This window comes from Bufo gargarizans, chromosome 9, assembly GCF_014858855.1.
Source record: "Bufo gargarizans isolate SCDJY-AF-19 chromosome 9, ASM1485885v1, whole genome shotgun sequence".
NCBI classification, from domain to species: domain Eukaryota; kingdom Metazoa; phylum Chordata; class Amphibia; order Anura; family Bufonidae; genus Bufo; species Bufo gargarizans.
This window is the reverse complement of record NC_058088.1, coordinates 148,171,678-148,187,636: the sequence shown is the minus strand read 5'-3', so window position 1 is coordinate 148,187,636 and position 15,959 is coordinate 148,171,678. Positions and strand designations below refer to the sequence as shown.

The 15,959-nt window shown below is 46.7% G+C and overlaps 1 protein-coding gene across 3 annotated transcripts in view; it reads right to left on the bottom strand.

Annotated features, from left to right (window-relative positions):
* BTK (Bruton tyrosine kinase) overlaps positions 1-15,959 on the bottom strand; it is a 474,008-nt gene that overhangs the window by 217,045 nt on the left and 241,004 nt on the right. For all 3 annotated transcript variants that reach the window (XM_044306622.1, XM_044306621.1, XM_044306623.1), the window contains one exon: positions 9,781-9,862. In XM_044306622.1, coding sequence (XP_044162557.1) covers positions 9,781-9,862 — 82 coding nt within the window. The remainder of the gene's footprint in view (positions 1-9,780; positions 9,863-15,959) is intronic.

Here is a 15,959-nt window from a genome sequence, read left to right as displayed (position 1 = left end):
TTTAAAGGGATTCTGTCACCTCCCCTCAGCCAAAAAACGATTTAAAAGCAGCCATGCAGCACAGCTTACCTGGATTAAGCTGTGCTCTTTTATCTTGAAATCCGTCCAGCAGTTACTGAAAAAAACGACTTTGATCGATATGTAAATGTGTCCTGAAGGTGCCCAGAGGGGCGTTTTTTTCTTCTTAGTGAGCCCAGTACCGCCCCTCTTTCAGTGCCCAGCCCGCCTTCCTTGTACTTTCTAACCGCCGCCCCCAGCCTGCCACAGCCTCTCCTCCCTCTCCTCCCCCTCCCTCACGCCGAACGAAGTCTCGCACAGGCGCAGTACCCACTGAGGGCTGCGCCTGTGCGATCATCAGGAGACTGAGGGCGGCAGCTTCATCTTCGTCACTGGGCATGCACCGAGCCCAGTGACGTCCGATGCTTGCTCTTCCCTGCTGACTGAGGGAAGAGCTAACATCGGACGTCACTGGGCTCGGCGCATGCCCAGTGACGAAGATGAAGCTGCCGCCCTCAGTCTCCTGATGATCGCACAGGCGCAGCCCTCAGTGGGTACTGCGCCTGTGCGAGACTTCGTTCGGCGTGAGGGAGGGGGAGGAGAGGGAGGAGAGGCTGTGGCAGGCTGGGGGCGGCGGTTAGAAAGTACAAGGAAGGCGGGCTGGGCACTGAAAGAGGGGCGGTACTGGGCTCACTAAGAAGAAAAAAACGCCCCTCTGGGCACCTTCAGGACACATTTACATATCGATCAAAGTCGTTTTTTTCAGTAACTGCTGGACGGATTTCAAGATAAAAGAGCACAGCTTAATCCAGGTAAGCTGTGCTTCATGGCTGCTTTAAAATCGTTTTTTGGCTGAGGGGAGGTGACAGAATCCCTTTAATAAATTACAAATACAAGCGGCAGAAACAGAATGCCGGCACCCTGGCTCTGACAGGATGCTGCGATCCGTGGCTATTAACCCCTCAGTTGCCGAACCTGAGGGGTTAACTGCCACTGATCGCAGCGCCCTGTCAGAGCTCGGGTGCCGGCAATGTGTTTTTGCCGCCGGCTGTATTTGTATATTAAACGTTAATTATCATTGGTGGTGCAGTGCGTCCCCCCTTCCACAGTGTTAAAATCGTTGATGGCAGTGGCCACAGAGTACCCTCACCTCCTCTCATTGGCGGTAGTGGCAGCTTCTGATCGGAGCCCCAGCAGTGTAATCCTGGGGCTCCGATCGGTTACCTTGGCAGCCAGGATACTACTGAAGCCCTGGCTGCCATGGTCAGCACCCTGCAGCTGTGTGCACAAAGCACAGGGCAGCAGGGAGAGTGTTAGATCCTATTAACCCTAATAGAGATCTATTAGGGTGAATAGAACAAGGGATTAAAAGATCCCAGGTACTACGACTAAGGGGGAGTAGGTATTAAATAAACTGTAAAAATAAAGTTAAAAACATACACCAAAATAGTATAAATCACCCCCTTTCCCAATTTTACATATAAAATATATAAACAATAAATAAATAAAATATTACATATCGCCACGTCTGAAAAGTCCAAAATATTAAAAAATCTCTCTTATGGGGTGAACACTGTAAAAGAAAAGAAAAAGAAAAGAAAACCGCGTTTCTGCATTTTTTTTTTGTCACTTTGTTCCCCCAAAAAATAGGATAGGACTGTTCTATTATGGGCCGGACGTTCCATAAAGTGGAATGCACGCTGCTTTTCTTGGCATTTTATTTTTTTGCGTGGTATCAAATGGTATTGAGTACCGCAATACTTTTTGATGGTATTACAACCGAATCAAAATTTTGGTATCGAAACAACCCTAGTCCTAATTAGTATGTACCTTTCCTTACCCTAGTCCGTTCTTACCAGGTGCCCAGTTATTTATATAAAAGGCTATACACATGAGCGTTTATGTTGTCGGCCATAGGGATGCCTTACCCTTTACAAAAATGGCGCTGTGCATCCTTGCGGGGATCTGCGCATGCGCCAGGTAGTGTCTGGTTCTAACCTTTTTCAATATGGAAATCGGGGATAGGAATGCCAAGTGCGCATGCCCCAATGGCCGTTACACATAATGACGTCTTTTTCGTGATGAGCGCAGCCCGGACATGCGTGTTGATGACTCTTATACGCCGATTATGGTGCGTGTTTGTACATGCGGTCCCCCTATGTCTGGTTAGTATACCTTAATCCTACACCTGCTCCTTATTTAGCACATACAGTACAGACCAAAAGTTTGGACACACCTTCTCATTCAAAGAGTTTTCTTTATTTTCATGACTATGAAAATTATAGATTTACACTGAAGGCATCAAAACTATGAATTAACACATGTGGAATTATATACATAACAAAAAAGTGTAAAACACTGCTTTGCACACTCTTGGCATTCTCTTGATGAGCTTCAAGAGGTATTCACCTGAAATAGTCTTCCAGAAGTCTTGAAGGAATTCCCAGAGATGCTTAGCATTTGTTGGCCCTTTTGCCTTCACTCTGCGGTCCAGCTCACCCCAAACCATCTCGATTGGGTTCAGGTCCGGTGACTGTGGAGGCCATGTTATCTTACGCAGCACCCCATCACTCTCCTTCATGGTTAAATAGCCCTTACACAGCCTGGAGGTGTGTTTGGGGTCATTGACCTGTTGAAAAATAAATGATGGTCCAACTAAAGCAAACTGGATGGAATAGCATGCCGCTGCAAGATGTTGTGGTAGCCATGCTGGTTCAGTATGCCTTCAATTTTGAATAAATCCCCAACAGTGTCACCAGCAAAGCACCCCCACACCATCACACCTCCTCCTCCATGCTTCACGGTGGGAACCAGGCATGTAGAGTCCATCCGTTCACCTTTTCTGCATCGCACAAAGACACGGTGGTTGGAACCAAAGATCTCAAATTTGGACTCATCAGACCAAAGCACAGATTTCCACTGGTCTAATGACCATTCCTTTTGTTCTTTAGCCCAAACAATTCTCTTCTGCTTGTTGCCTGTCCTTAGCAGTGGTTTCCTAACAGATATTCTACCATGAAGGCCTGATTCACACAGTCTCCTCTTAACAGTTGTTCTAGAGATGTGTCTGCCGCTAGAACTCTGTGTGGCATTGACCTGGTCTCTAATATGAGCTTCTGTTAACCTGCGATTTCTGAGGCTGGTGACTCGGATGAACTTTTCCACCGCAGCAGAGGTGACTCTTGGTCTTCCTTTCCTGGGGCGGTCCGCATGTGAGCCAGTTTCTTTGTAGCGCTTGATGGTTTTTGTGACTGCACTTGGGGACACTTTCAAAAGTTTTCCCAATTTTTCGGACTGACTGACCTTCATTTCTTAAAGTAATGATGGCCTCTCGTTTTTCTTTACTTAGCTGCTTTTTTCTTGCCATAATACAAATTCTAACAGTCTATTCAGTAGGACTATCAGCTGTGTATCCACCTGACTTCTCCACAACGCAACTGATTGTCCCAACCCCATTTATAAGGCAAGAAATCCTACTTATTAAATCTGACAGGGCACACCTGTGAAGTGAAAACCATTTCAGGTGACTACCTCTTGAAGCTCATCAAGAGAATGCCAAGAGAGTGCAAAGCAGTAATCAAAGCAAAAGGTGGCTACTTTGAAGAACCTACAATATGACATGATTTTCAGTTGTTTCACACTTTTTTGTTATGTATATAATTCCACATGTGTTAATTCATAGTTTTGATGCCTTCAGTGTGAATCTACAATTTTCATAGTCATGAAAATAAAGAAAACTCTTTGAATGAGAAGGTGTGTCCAAACTTTTGGTCTGTACTGTATATATATATATTTATATATACACACTAATACTAATCTCCAATTCTAATTATAGGGGGGGGGGGGGGGTTGGGCACCATTCTCCGCATTTCTTTGGCCACTACTGATGAACCCATGCAGCTGGATAGACTCAAGTTAGCTAAGAAAAAGTTTTAGAACAGAAGCAGCAGTAATTCATGCCTCTACTGTGGTGGTAAGGGTCATTATGTGCAGACTTGCCCACTCAGGTCAATTGAAGAGATGACGCAAGGTGAACACGCTCTCTCTCCAAATACTGAGAAATCCTGTTGTCCTTTCCTGTGGTAGCAGACAGTTCACTGAACATGCCTTCCTGGATTCAGATTTTGATGGTAATTTCTTGCACCAGGTTTAAGTGATCTGGTACCGCATACACACAGTAGGTTTGTAAAGGTTCTTGACTCCATCTTCAGTCAACAGGGTACCTTTTGTAGAACCTATGCTACAGTGTCCATGGATCTTCAGGTGGGAGTCCAGCACACAGAGAACATCTTCTATGACTTGCTGGTTCATGAGTCCTCAATTGCTTGCATTACACTCACTCCACCTTCATGCATCTGTTCCTTCTTTTATCGATTGTGGCAATGGACAGATACTGCATTGGGAAGCAGGCTATCACTCAAGACGTTTGTCTTCTATTTAACCTGTTTTATGCCAAATATGCCAATGTATTTGACAAGAGGGAGACTTAGCCTCCTCACTGGTCCTATGACTCATGCCTTATTGACTTTTTGCCTAGAACTACTCTCCCAAGTGGCCTTGTGTACCCACTGTCCCTGCCTGAGACAGAGACCATGTTGGATTACATTGAGGAAAACACTGAAAGAGGATTCATCTCGAATTACTTTGTCACAAAGTGCATTTTTTTTGTAAGTAGCGGGTGCAATGACAGGGAGCTGCGATAGTGACACCCCCGTCATTCTACCCCTCAGATGCCTCGATCATAAATGATCAGCCCGCGTGATTATGTAATATCGCGCCACACGGGATTTCGGCCAAGATCTTCAAGCAAGATGGAGGCTGGCGGTCCGTCGTGAGCAAATGGATGAGGTAAGTTTGAATTTTTTAGTTTTTTTTACTATTTCAGGTTAAATTGATTCGCTGACACGAAGCATGAGGAAATTCTGGTTCTAGGCAAATTGAATTTATCCAGCAATTCGGATCGAATTCGTGGGATTTGATTCGCTCATCTCTAGAGAGGATCCATAGATCGTTGAGGTCGGTCATTGCTAAACACAGCTCCATTAGACATCATTGCATGGATGACAGTTCCAGTTTCCCATGTGCATCTACCCTGCCTTGCCTGAACCAGGGAGGTGGTCCATAATGAGGAAGCACAAGTTGCCCAAGTCTAGGAATTCTGCTCCGCTCTGTCATATCTGGGCCTGTTACCTATTTACTAACTGCTACAGGCAATGAGTTGTGTTCGGATCTTACTTCTAGAACTTGGGAGCTTTTTTGCTTTTTGATCCATAACTCCTACTGCAGTCCTTGACAGGTAATAGGTCAGACAAGTTGAACTACTCTATAGTTATTAGCACGTTTTCATTAAGACACAGGTATATGGGCTCCTTGCCTACTGTTATTTAAAGGCAGAGGTTTAGGTTAGGCATTTGTTATGGTTACACTTACTATTACAGAAACACAGATTATGTAATTACATTACAGGATTTATGCTGGTTGTAGTACTGCTTACATGCCAATTTTGTCCCCCTTCATCTTTCTTTTCTCTACCTTGCGTTATGCTGTATTTAACCCTTTCTTATTGGGAACCCACACACAGTTATGAACTTTACCTCCCTTAATGTTAGGAGCATGAATACCCCTCAAAACCGTTCACAAGTTATTCATCTATCGATGAATAACTTTTAAGACTATTTGTTTTTTCCAAGAAATACACTTCAAGGCAGGGCACATACCCTCCCTACCATGTATATACCCTACTCACAAAAAAATAGGGATGTTTGGCTTGTGGGTGAAATTTCAGGATGAACCTAAAATGCACTCTAACCTTTACAGGGAAACTTAATGTAACATTATCTAAACTGTTGAATGCACTTGTCCAACTGTTCAATGTTTCAGTACTTTTTGCACAACTTGCTGTTTTCTTATGTTAAGGAGCTTAACAACAAAATTCAGAACAGATATTTGATCCATGAATCGCCCAATAAATGTCCTTGTTCAATTAGAATTGGTATCTAAAAAGTCCTCCTCATCATGCTGTTCACATTTTGACATCATGAGAGCGAGACAGCACCTAACAATTGATCAACAGTACCTCGCCATTATGAGGCTTCAAGCAGGATATTCTCAGACAGAAGTGGCCACTGAGCTTAGAGTGCCACAGAGTGTCATCAGCAAGTTGCAACAGAGAGGCAGAGAGATCGGAAGAGTCACAGAATAGCATAGAAGTGGATGTCCTTTGGTCAGATCCAACACTGATGACCACTCATTGTGAACAATGCCCTGCATAACTATATGATAAATACCACACAATACCAGTCACATTTAAGGGAGGTGAGAGGCACCGAAGTGTCACATCAGACCATTTAAAACCATTTACATCAGCGTGATCTGCGTGCTAGACAACCTGCAAGGGTACCTGAACACACCACCAGACACAAGCATCATTGTCTTGCATGGGGCAAGGAGCATCTACGCTGAACGAGGAACCAGTGAGCCTCAGTGCTGTTCACTGATGGAAGTCTATTCACACTGAGCATAAATGATGGCTGCCAACGATGTTGAAGACTTCAAGGAGAGCGCTATGCATCAGCCACTGTTGTCATCAGATGACACTAGTGTTACAGTGTGGGGAGGTGTGTCTAGTCAATACAGAACTGCCCTACACTTTGTGAACGGTACAGTGACAAGCCCATACAACTTGAATAACATTGTTAATCCAGTCATCGTGCCTCTGCATGAACAGCACAGGCCCAATTCCATCTTCATGGACAACAATTCACCAGCTCATCAAGGTCGCATCATTAGGGAACAGCTTCTGGAGACTGGGGTACCTCAAATGGAGTGGCCTGCACTTTCTCCAGACCTGAATCCCATAAAACCTATGGGATCAGCTGAGTCGCCGTGTAGAGGCTCGTAACTCTGTACCCCAGAACCTCAATGACCTGAGGGCCACCCTTTAAGAAGAATGGGATGCCATGCCTCAGCAGACAATAAGTTGACTTGTGAACAGCATGAGTTCTGGTTGTCAAGCTGTAATTGATGCTCAAGGCCACATGACAAGTTGTTGAGACATTAAAATTTTTGTGGGAGTATACCCACCACTGCTGTTGGCTTTTGTTTTAATAAGTTGCTTGGAACCTTTTAAAATTTCCATACATTTCACCCGAAAGCCAAATATCCCTAACTTTCTGTAGTAGTGTATTTTATGTCCCATTAAGATTACCTGTTTTACTATGACTAATTGGTACTGAGAAACTCTGGAAATGTAGGCCCCTATTGCTTAAATAAGTGTAGGTGGTGGTAGACATTGTAGTATGAAATATTGGTTTGTTGGAAAATGATGGGAGTAATTTCACATAATTCTGTCATGTAAAATAGGTAGGGGTGACTTTATGTGGTAAACTAATGAGCTCAATAGTGTAACTCACCCCTGCGACATGACCTGGGATCGTCACATTATGCATAGAAAAAATAAGACTACTATCTCTTTAAAGAGGACCTGTCACCACAAAATGTACTGCAATCTGAAAGCACCATGTTATAGAGCAGAAGATGCCGAGCAGACTGATATATTTTTGTGGGAAAAGATTTTGTAAAACATGTACTTTAACCATTTATATCTTTGCTTTTTCCACTTCCTGTGAGGAGTTATCGGTACAGGGAGGAAGAGTTATTAGTGACAGCTATCTCTGTATGCACACAGTGTTATCAATCACTGATAACTTCCCTCCTGTACAGATGGCTGTTCGCAGGAGGTAGGAAAAGCAGAGATCGGGTGGGTTCGCACTAGCGTTATGCCATTCCGTTATAGGTTCCATTTGTAACGAAATATAACGGAATGGCCAGATGGAATGCAAAACGTCCATTTTGCTCCGTCCTAATAGAAGTCTATGGGCAAGCATAACGGATCCGTCTGGTTTCCGTTATGCAGGACGGAAAAAATAGTCCTGCCAACTTGTTGTGGGAAGAAGTGACAGGTAAGTAATAAAACAGGATAATATAAATGAGCTATACAACAGGGACATTCTGTAAATGGACATTCAACAAAAAAAAAAAAAAAACGTCCCGAGTCTGAAACAAAAGTCACAATTCTGCTTCAAAAGTCACAAATATGCTTTAAAAGTCGCAAGTGTGGTCTGGTAGGGTTGGCTGAAATGGCGCAATTGTGTATAAAACAAGTTGAATTTTTAGGCTATTGGCTTTAAAATGTCACAAATCAAGAGAAATAGGTGAATAATCAAGTTAAAAAGTCAAATTTTAAATGTGGTGTGGGCCTTTTGATATATGAGTTTAAACAAATCACCACTTTTGGTTTGTAATGGCGTAATTTGCAACAAAAAAATACTAACATTATTGATAAATGCCCCCTATTATCGTCCATCCTCCCATGTGGCAGCATTGCTGGTAAGAATATGGACTCACCTTGCACCACAGCTGACACAAGCTACACAGACTGTTGTTTCTAGCAATATCCAGCTGCACTTTCTCAAGTTATGATCAGCAGACTGGCTTTCACATGTTCATCATGTTAGTGTCTGTGGTAATGTGAACAGTGCTGGAAGGTGTGTTGTCCCACTTCAGGTACCTCAGATGGGTGAGACAGATAAAATCCAGAGAGTGGCAGTTGTCTCAGCAAAGCATAGTTTGTTGAGACATTTCTGTATACATTTTCTGGGCTGGATTTTACTTAGACTGGTGGCTAGGCTTGGTAGAGGGAGTTCCCAGTCCACACCCTTCCAGTATGGGTTTTCTTTTCTACCTGAGGTGATCGCAGGTGAGGCCTGCTGTAATCAGGCTTGCATAAAGCGCCTCAGTGTAGGTCAGTCTGAGGAGGGAGAGCAAGACTGTTTGGTGAAGCAGAGGCTGTGTGTGTGGTCTCAGTCAGGAGGACTGAGGGGCCACAAGGCTTGGAATAGCCTGAGGTTTGGAGGACCTAGCGACACCTAGAGAACGAGGGTTGCACGCCCAGCATCTGGAGGACTACTGGGCCACACTCCCCCAAAAGGTACTGGAGTTTCCCCAGCCTTGAGGCTGCAGTATTGATGTTGGCTGAGGAAAGCCGCATATAATGTCAATGTGTGAACTGTGCTCTATGAGTGAGGTAGGGACGTATTTTGTTTAGGTAGCGCCTAGACGGGCAGGAGTTTATTTGTGTTTTACTATCCTTTATAAGAAGACTGTCAAAATAAATGCACAGTTTGGACATGAAAATCCGTTGTCTGGTGAGATATCTGTGAGTGTGACCCCCTGAAAAGAGATGATTCCTTACACGTCTTATGTTTCTGCCATTCTGTTAAATGTACTCATTACTAGGGTTGAGTGAAGCGAGCTTTGGATCATAGATCCGAAGTCACTTTGGTCAAAACTTAATTTAAATGCTGTACAGAGACCCGTCTCCGTACAGGATTCAAATGTATGGGCTTCGGTGAGAAGAAATACGTTATCTCTTTATTCGTTATCGGTGAATAACTTTGGCCATCGATTTTTAAACTTGAAAACCATTTTAAAACTTGAATCCAAAGTCAGCTTTGGTATCTGCTGTTACCTCAGTACCAATGCTGACTTCGGATTCAAGTTTTAAAATGATTTTCAAGTTAAAAAATCGAAGTCCAAAGTTTTTCACAAAGTCTCGTGAGATAACGAATGCTGTATGGAGACAGATCTCCGTATAGCATTCAAAGTTTTGACCAAACTCAACATTTCTCATCGCCTACGCTTGGTTTAGACTATGGTTTATTCAGAAAATCATAGTGATATTTGGTTGAGAACATACTTATTATTCTTAAAAAGACACATTACCATGCTTTAGCTGATGAATCCATCGTTTCCTCAGATCCTCTGTTGGGGCGAAGATATAGAGGGGTCCATCATCATACATTATCTGTAAGTATAATATGTGGTTTAGAGAATATGGGGGTCATTTATAAAACTGGTGTAAAGTAGAACTGGCTTAGTTGCCCATAGCAATCATATTCCTTCTTTTCATTTTCAAGGAGCTGTCAAAAATGAAAAGTGGAATCTGATTGGTTGCTATGGGCAACTAAGCCAGTTCTACTTTACACCAATTTGATAAATTACTCCCTATATTTTTTAATCTCTTTATTCAAGTTTCAGATAAATCTCTCAAAGTCGTATCCAGTAACCTAATAATTGATATTATAAAAACATTAAAATAATGGAGCAGTATTTATACCTTCCTGGCCCACCACCATCCAGGTGAAGAAGGGAGGGAACAAAACAATACCCCTTTATCTCTAAATTCAATCAGAGCTGGCATTTGAAGAAAAAAATTCTCATATAGAAGATATTTTTCCATCTGCAAGACCCTGTGTGCTTGTCTTCTTCAATCCTCAAAATTTGGAGAAAGTCCTGATTGCCACTTCTGTAGCACAATAAATTGAGTGTAGAACAACAATTGAATCAAATTTTTTTTTCTGGGGGTGGGGGGCTTACACAAGTGGCCAGAACTGAAATAGTCAAATTTAAAGATCAGTGGATGATTTTTTAAATCTATTTCAAACATACAATTAATATAAAACTAATTTGTTTCCACTAGCGATATAACTTGGGGCACCTGCACATGTGAACAAAATTGTCAGCACCCTTGGTTAAACGGCTTCTGTCAGCCCACAAAAGTCTTTTTTTTTGGGGGCTAGTTACATTCCTTATAGCGCGATATATGAGAATATAATGTTGTCACTTACTTTCATGCGGCCGTTTCTTGAGAAAACAAAGTTTTATAATATGCAAATCCGGTCTCTACCAGCAAGTAGGGCGTCTACTTGCTGGTAGCCGCCGCAGAAAACCGCCCCCTCGTCGTGTTGATTGACAGGGCCAGCCGTGATCTCCTCCTCCGGCCGGCCCTGTCAGTATTTCAAAAATCGCGCGCCTCTGTTCATTCGGCGCAGGCACTCTGAGATGAGGAGGCTCATCTCCTCAGAACTCCCTCAGTGCGCCTGCGCCGATGACATCTTCTCTTTCGGTGATGTCATCGGCGCAGGCGCACTGAGGGAGTTCTGAGGAGACGAGCCTCCTCACCTCAGAGCGCCTGCGCCGAATGAACAGAGGCGCGCGATTTTTGAAATACTGACAGGGCCGGCCGGAGGAGGAGATCACGGCTGGCCCTGTCAATTAACACGACGAGGGGGGCGGTTTTCTGCGGCGGCTACCAGCAAGTAGACGCCCTACTTGCTGGTAGAGACCGGATTTGCCTATTATAAAACTTTGTTTTCTCAAGAAACGGCCGCATGAAAGTAAGTGACAACATTATATTCTCATATATCGCGCTATAAAGAATGTAACTAGCCAAAAAAAATAAAAAATGACTTTTGTGGGGTGACAGAAGCCCTTTAAGTAGGGTGCTGTGCATCTGCATTATGCAAGGAGTAGGTCTGCTGCACCTTGCAGTTCCACCACTTCCGTAATGTAGCTGGGCCGGTGGATTGGTTTGTTGTGCCGACTGTCTGTTTAAACAAAGTGCATGAATAGCCCTTTCACTACCGAGCCATTTTTAATCTTAAATCCCAGGCTAATTTTTTCTAATCTGACATGCATCACTTTATGTGGTAATAACTTTGGAACGTTTTTACTTATCCAAGCCATTCTGAGATTTGTTTTCTTGTGACATTAAACTTCATATATATTCTCCCACAGTGCAAGAAACCAGCCACGGTCCAGATTGCTGAAGGTTAAAGTCGTTATTGTAGATACACATTGCATTTCGGCAAGTCTCTTCCCTTCATCAGGTAAAAACTGCATATACACATTATCATTTATCAAATATATATATATATTTGTGGTCAAGGCTCCGGGGGAGTGTGGGAAGAGGGTGTGAACGGACACGGTGGGACCTGACTAGGCTGGTGGTGTGGACTTGGCTAGTGGTGTGCCTTTAGCCACGTGACGCGGGTAGCCAAAAAAGGGGGCTAACCCAGGGAGTCTGAGCTGAATGAAGCTGAAAAAGAGGGAGGGTCGGGTGGGGCACTGCACGATGCCGACACCAGAGGGAGGGCGTGAGCCGGCTAAATACCCTACGCCCCTCCCACAAATGCAGGCTGGGAATCCAGCCTGCTATACTTGTGGTCAAGGCTCCGGGGGAGTGTGGGAAGAGGGTGTGAACGGACACGGTGGGACCTGACTAGGCTGGTGGTGTGGACTTGGCTAGTGGTGTGCCTTTAGCCACGTGACGCGGGTAGCCAAAAAGGGGGCAAAACAAGGATTTTTAGGTGGTTTAATGTTGGGAGTTTTACAGAACCAGACTGGAAAAAGCTTTGGCAATTTCGACCCGTGGGTGAGGGATGTAGCGGGAAAAGCAGGAAGATTGCCATCGTCCCATCTTCCGTATGACGTGAGCGGGGACACCGTGTTTGGAGGCTGCCGATGCGGCCCCGATTCGGAAGGAGTGTCCGGAAATGGAAGCAGCGTGGAACCCCAGACCCGAAGCTATGGAACGCATATGCCTGATGAACTGCGCGGATGTCAGTGACAGCACGGGAAATGGCAGTAGGGGGCTATCGGGAGTTCTGTCATGGAGAGAGGAGAGCAGCTGACTGAACACGGACACTGGGCACCAAAGATTGCATGAATTAAAGTATTCGATCTGTACCGGTGGACCGACCTGGGAGGTTTTGGAGGAAGGTAGAGAGAAAGTGAAGTGGTCTGAACTATGGCGGAGCTGGCTGATGACCGGTCCTGGATTCCGGGCTGAGGTGCAGCAGAATTCCCCCGGCCTGAGGAACCCATAGAAGCTGAGGTAGAGAGCGGCCTTGAGGATCAAGCTTCTAAAAGGGCCAAAGGGATTACCATCTAGGGCGGCAGAAATTTTTTGGAATAATTCCCCTGTGACTGGTTGTCGGGTGGGTATGGAAGGGGAAGAGAGCTTCTGGATGCCTCTCAGAACTGCCTTGACCACCTGTGAAGAAAAGAAGGAGGCATGATTGGGGTGACTGATCATATGGTGGTGCTGGATGCCCGCTGAATAAAGTCTGATGGTATTGTGGGACATGTGGAGTTCCCTGTGGCAGTAAGCCAGGAAGGCCAGGACGAAGGAGACTCTGTCCCTGCCCCCCCTGGGGTGAAGGCGGGCAAAACGCCTGAAAGTGTTCCACCCTGTTAAATAATTCCGGGCGGAATTGGCCGAGAGAGACTTGCGTATGAGGCCGTGGGCTGCGGAAATGTATTCTTCTAGTCCATGACCAGGGCTTCGAACCCCGGGGGGTTGATCCCTATTCTCCGTGCTCCCGGCATAACCTGAAAAAACAAATTAAAGTTTAACCGGGACAGAGCATCGGCCGCGGTATTCTTCTTGCCCTCTATGTGCCTGCAGATGACACGAAAGTTATTTAAAAGAGACAGCCAGGTGAGCCTGCGGACCAGGCGCATGACCTTGGGGGAGCTGGACCTGCCCCTGGCGAGGATGTCGACCACCGCCTGGTTGTCAGTCATGAAGCACACTGGCCTGTTGCTCCATGACTGCCCCCAGACCAGAGCGGCTGCGACGATGGGATAAACCTCGAGCAGGGGGGAGGACCTGGCAGCCTCTTGGTCTGAGGAGACCTGCGCGGGCCAGGGACCCGCAAACCATTGATCCCCGCAGATGGCCCCGAAACCGAGGGAAGCCGCAGCATCGGAGAACACCAGGGGGGAGGCCTCGTCCCACTGAGGAACGAAGAGAGAGATGCCATTCCAGCTGGACAAAAACAGAGACCACATGGCCAGATCCGCCAGCGCATCACGCCCGAGGTGGATGAGGGCATGTTGATCTGAGGCTGCTGGGAGTAGTCTGAGCAAGCCGGCGGTGAAAGACCTGCCTTGGGGCATGATCCTGGCGGCAAAATTGAAGGACCCCAAAAGAGACTGGAGTTCCAACCTTGACACCGTGCGGGTGCCCACGAGCCTGGCCACAGAGTCCTTTAACTTATTGAGTTTGTCCAGGGGGAGGCTGGCCTCCATCCTGATGGTGTCCAGGGTGATGCCCAGGAAGGTGATCACCCTGGCGGGGCCCTCGACCTTAGCTGGAGCCACTGGAACGTTCAGACGGCTGAACAGGCTGAGGAGGCTGTCCAACCTGTCCGGGGCGTGTGCGGCCTGCTCGATGAGCAGGAAGTCATCCAGATAATGGATGACCCTCGGGCAGTGGGCATGGTTGACCAAGAGCCAATGGAGCGCTTGGGCGAACTGATCAAAGAGCCAGGGACTGCTCTTTGACCCGAACGTCAAGCGGGTGGCAAAATAATACTTTGCCCTCCATTTGATGCCGTAGAACTTCCACAGGTGAGGCAGGATAGGCAGTAACTTGAAGGCATCCGCGATGTCCGCTTTTGACAGCCACGCTCCTGCCCCGACCTGTAGAATGAGTTCCACGGCCTCGTCCAGGGACGAGTACTGCATAGAGAACTCGTCCGATGGAACCAGAGAATTTAGGCTGGGGATGCTGGATGCATGAGGAGCAGACAGGTCGTAGATTAATCTTTTTTTATTGGATGATTTTTTTGTCACCAGACCTATGGGGCTGACCCGGTACAGGGGGAACGGGGATTCCGCAAAAGGACCGATCATGAACCCTTTCCGCAACTCTGCCTCCAATAGAGCGTCCACCGCCCCGGGATCCGCCAGCGAGGAGAGGAGGTTGGGGCACTCATGACTGATCTGCGGAAGGGTGACTAGCCCGGTATGAAAACCCTCCGAGAAACCCTGTGTGAGAAATCGGACAAAACTGGGATCGTGATGTTGTTGGAGGAGGGAAAGTAATAGGTCAACGTTGACCCCGCCTAGTCAGGAGCGCTTTGACGTGCGTTGAGAGCAGGAGGACTGGGGATGGGCCCTGAAACAGATGGTGCAGACGTGCAAAGCCTTGCATTTATCATAACTGCAAAAACCCAGGTTGAAGTTGTTGCAGATCTGATTTTTTCCCAGGAAAGAGATGGGACGACCGAGTTTGTCCGTGGTGGGGTTGGGTCTCTGCGCCCCTGAGCTGAATGTGGGCCTGGCCGAGGATGGGTTGGAGACATGGGGGCACCAATCAGATGAATGGAGGACCGATTGGCAGCTGGCACAGGCAGGGGATTTTTGCCCGGCGAAGTGCCTGCAAAAGATCTCCATATCCAACACCGCCCAGTTGGTAACATGCTGGTGCTGGAGGAAAGCCGCTGCAGCTTTGGCAGAGAAGGACCGGTGATACTCGTAGAAGGCGGTGCCGCCGTATCTGTAACCCAGCTCGGTGACCTTGTACATGTATGTGTCTAACTCTGCCCTGCGTTGGGGATGAATGGAGCAGACTATGTCCCGGTACAGGCTGAAGGTCAGCAAGAATTCGGGGATGGACAGCTTCTTGTTGAGGCGGACATCCTTGGACCTCAGCACCACTGACACATCACCACAGGCGATTGTCCGGTTCTCGACCGTGTCATGGGTGGATATTAGAATGGCGGCCAAATTTATGTCCTTTCCAGCCAGGATATCCCGCCTGATGTTTTCTGGCACAAAGAAAGCGGGGGCGATGTCCGGAGAGACCAGACTTGTACCTGGGACGTTGGCTTGGGAAGTAGAAGGAACGGCTTCGGGCTCTGGCGGAGGAGGAGGCGTAGCGATCTTGCTCTCGACGGCCTGGAGCCTGGAATCAATGTGCGACATCGAAGACGCTAGATTATTGATGGTCGCGTGGAGTTGGGTCAGGGAGAGCTGGATGGTCGACATGGAGACCAGTTCTTCGGAGGCTCCGGGAGGTTCGGGAGTGCCGGGAGATTCGGGAAAGAGCAGACGATATAGTTCTGCCTTCCGTGCAGACGCCGAGTGGCGGATCCCCTTCTTCCTCAGCTCGGCGATCATCTTGGGGATGGTCCAATGCCTATAAGATGCGCGGCTGCCTGCCTCGGAGACCGCCGACTCCGGGATGGACATCGAGTCCTCAATGTCCGAGACGTGGGACATGTTGCGTGAAGAAAAACCGGACCCTGTGGACGGATCTGACGTGAATTGAC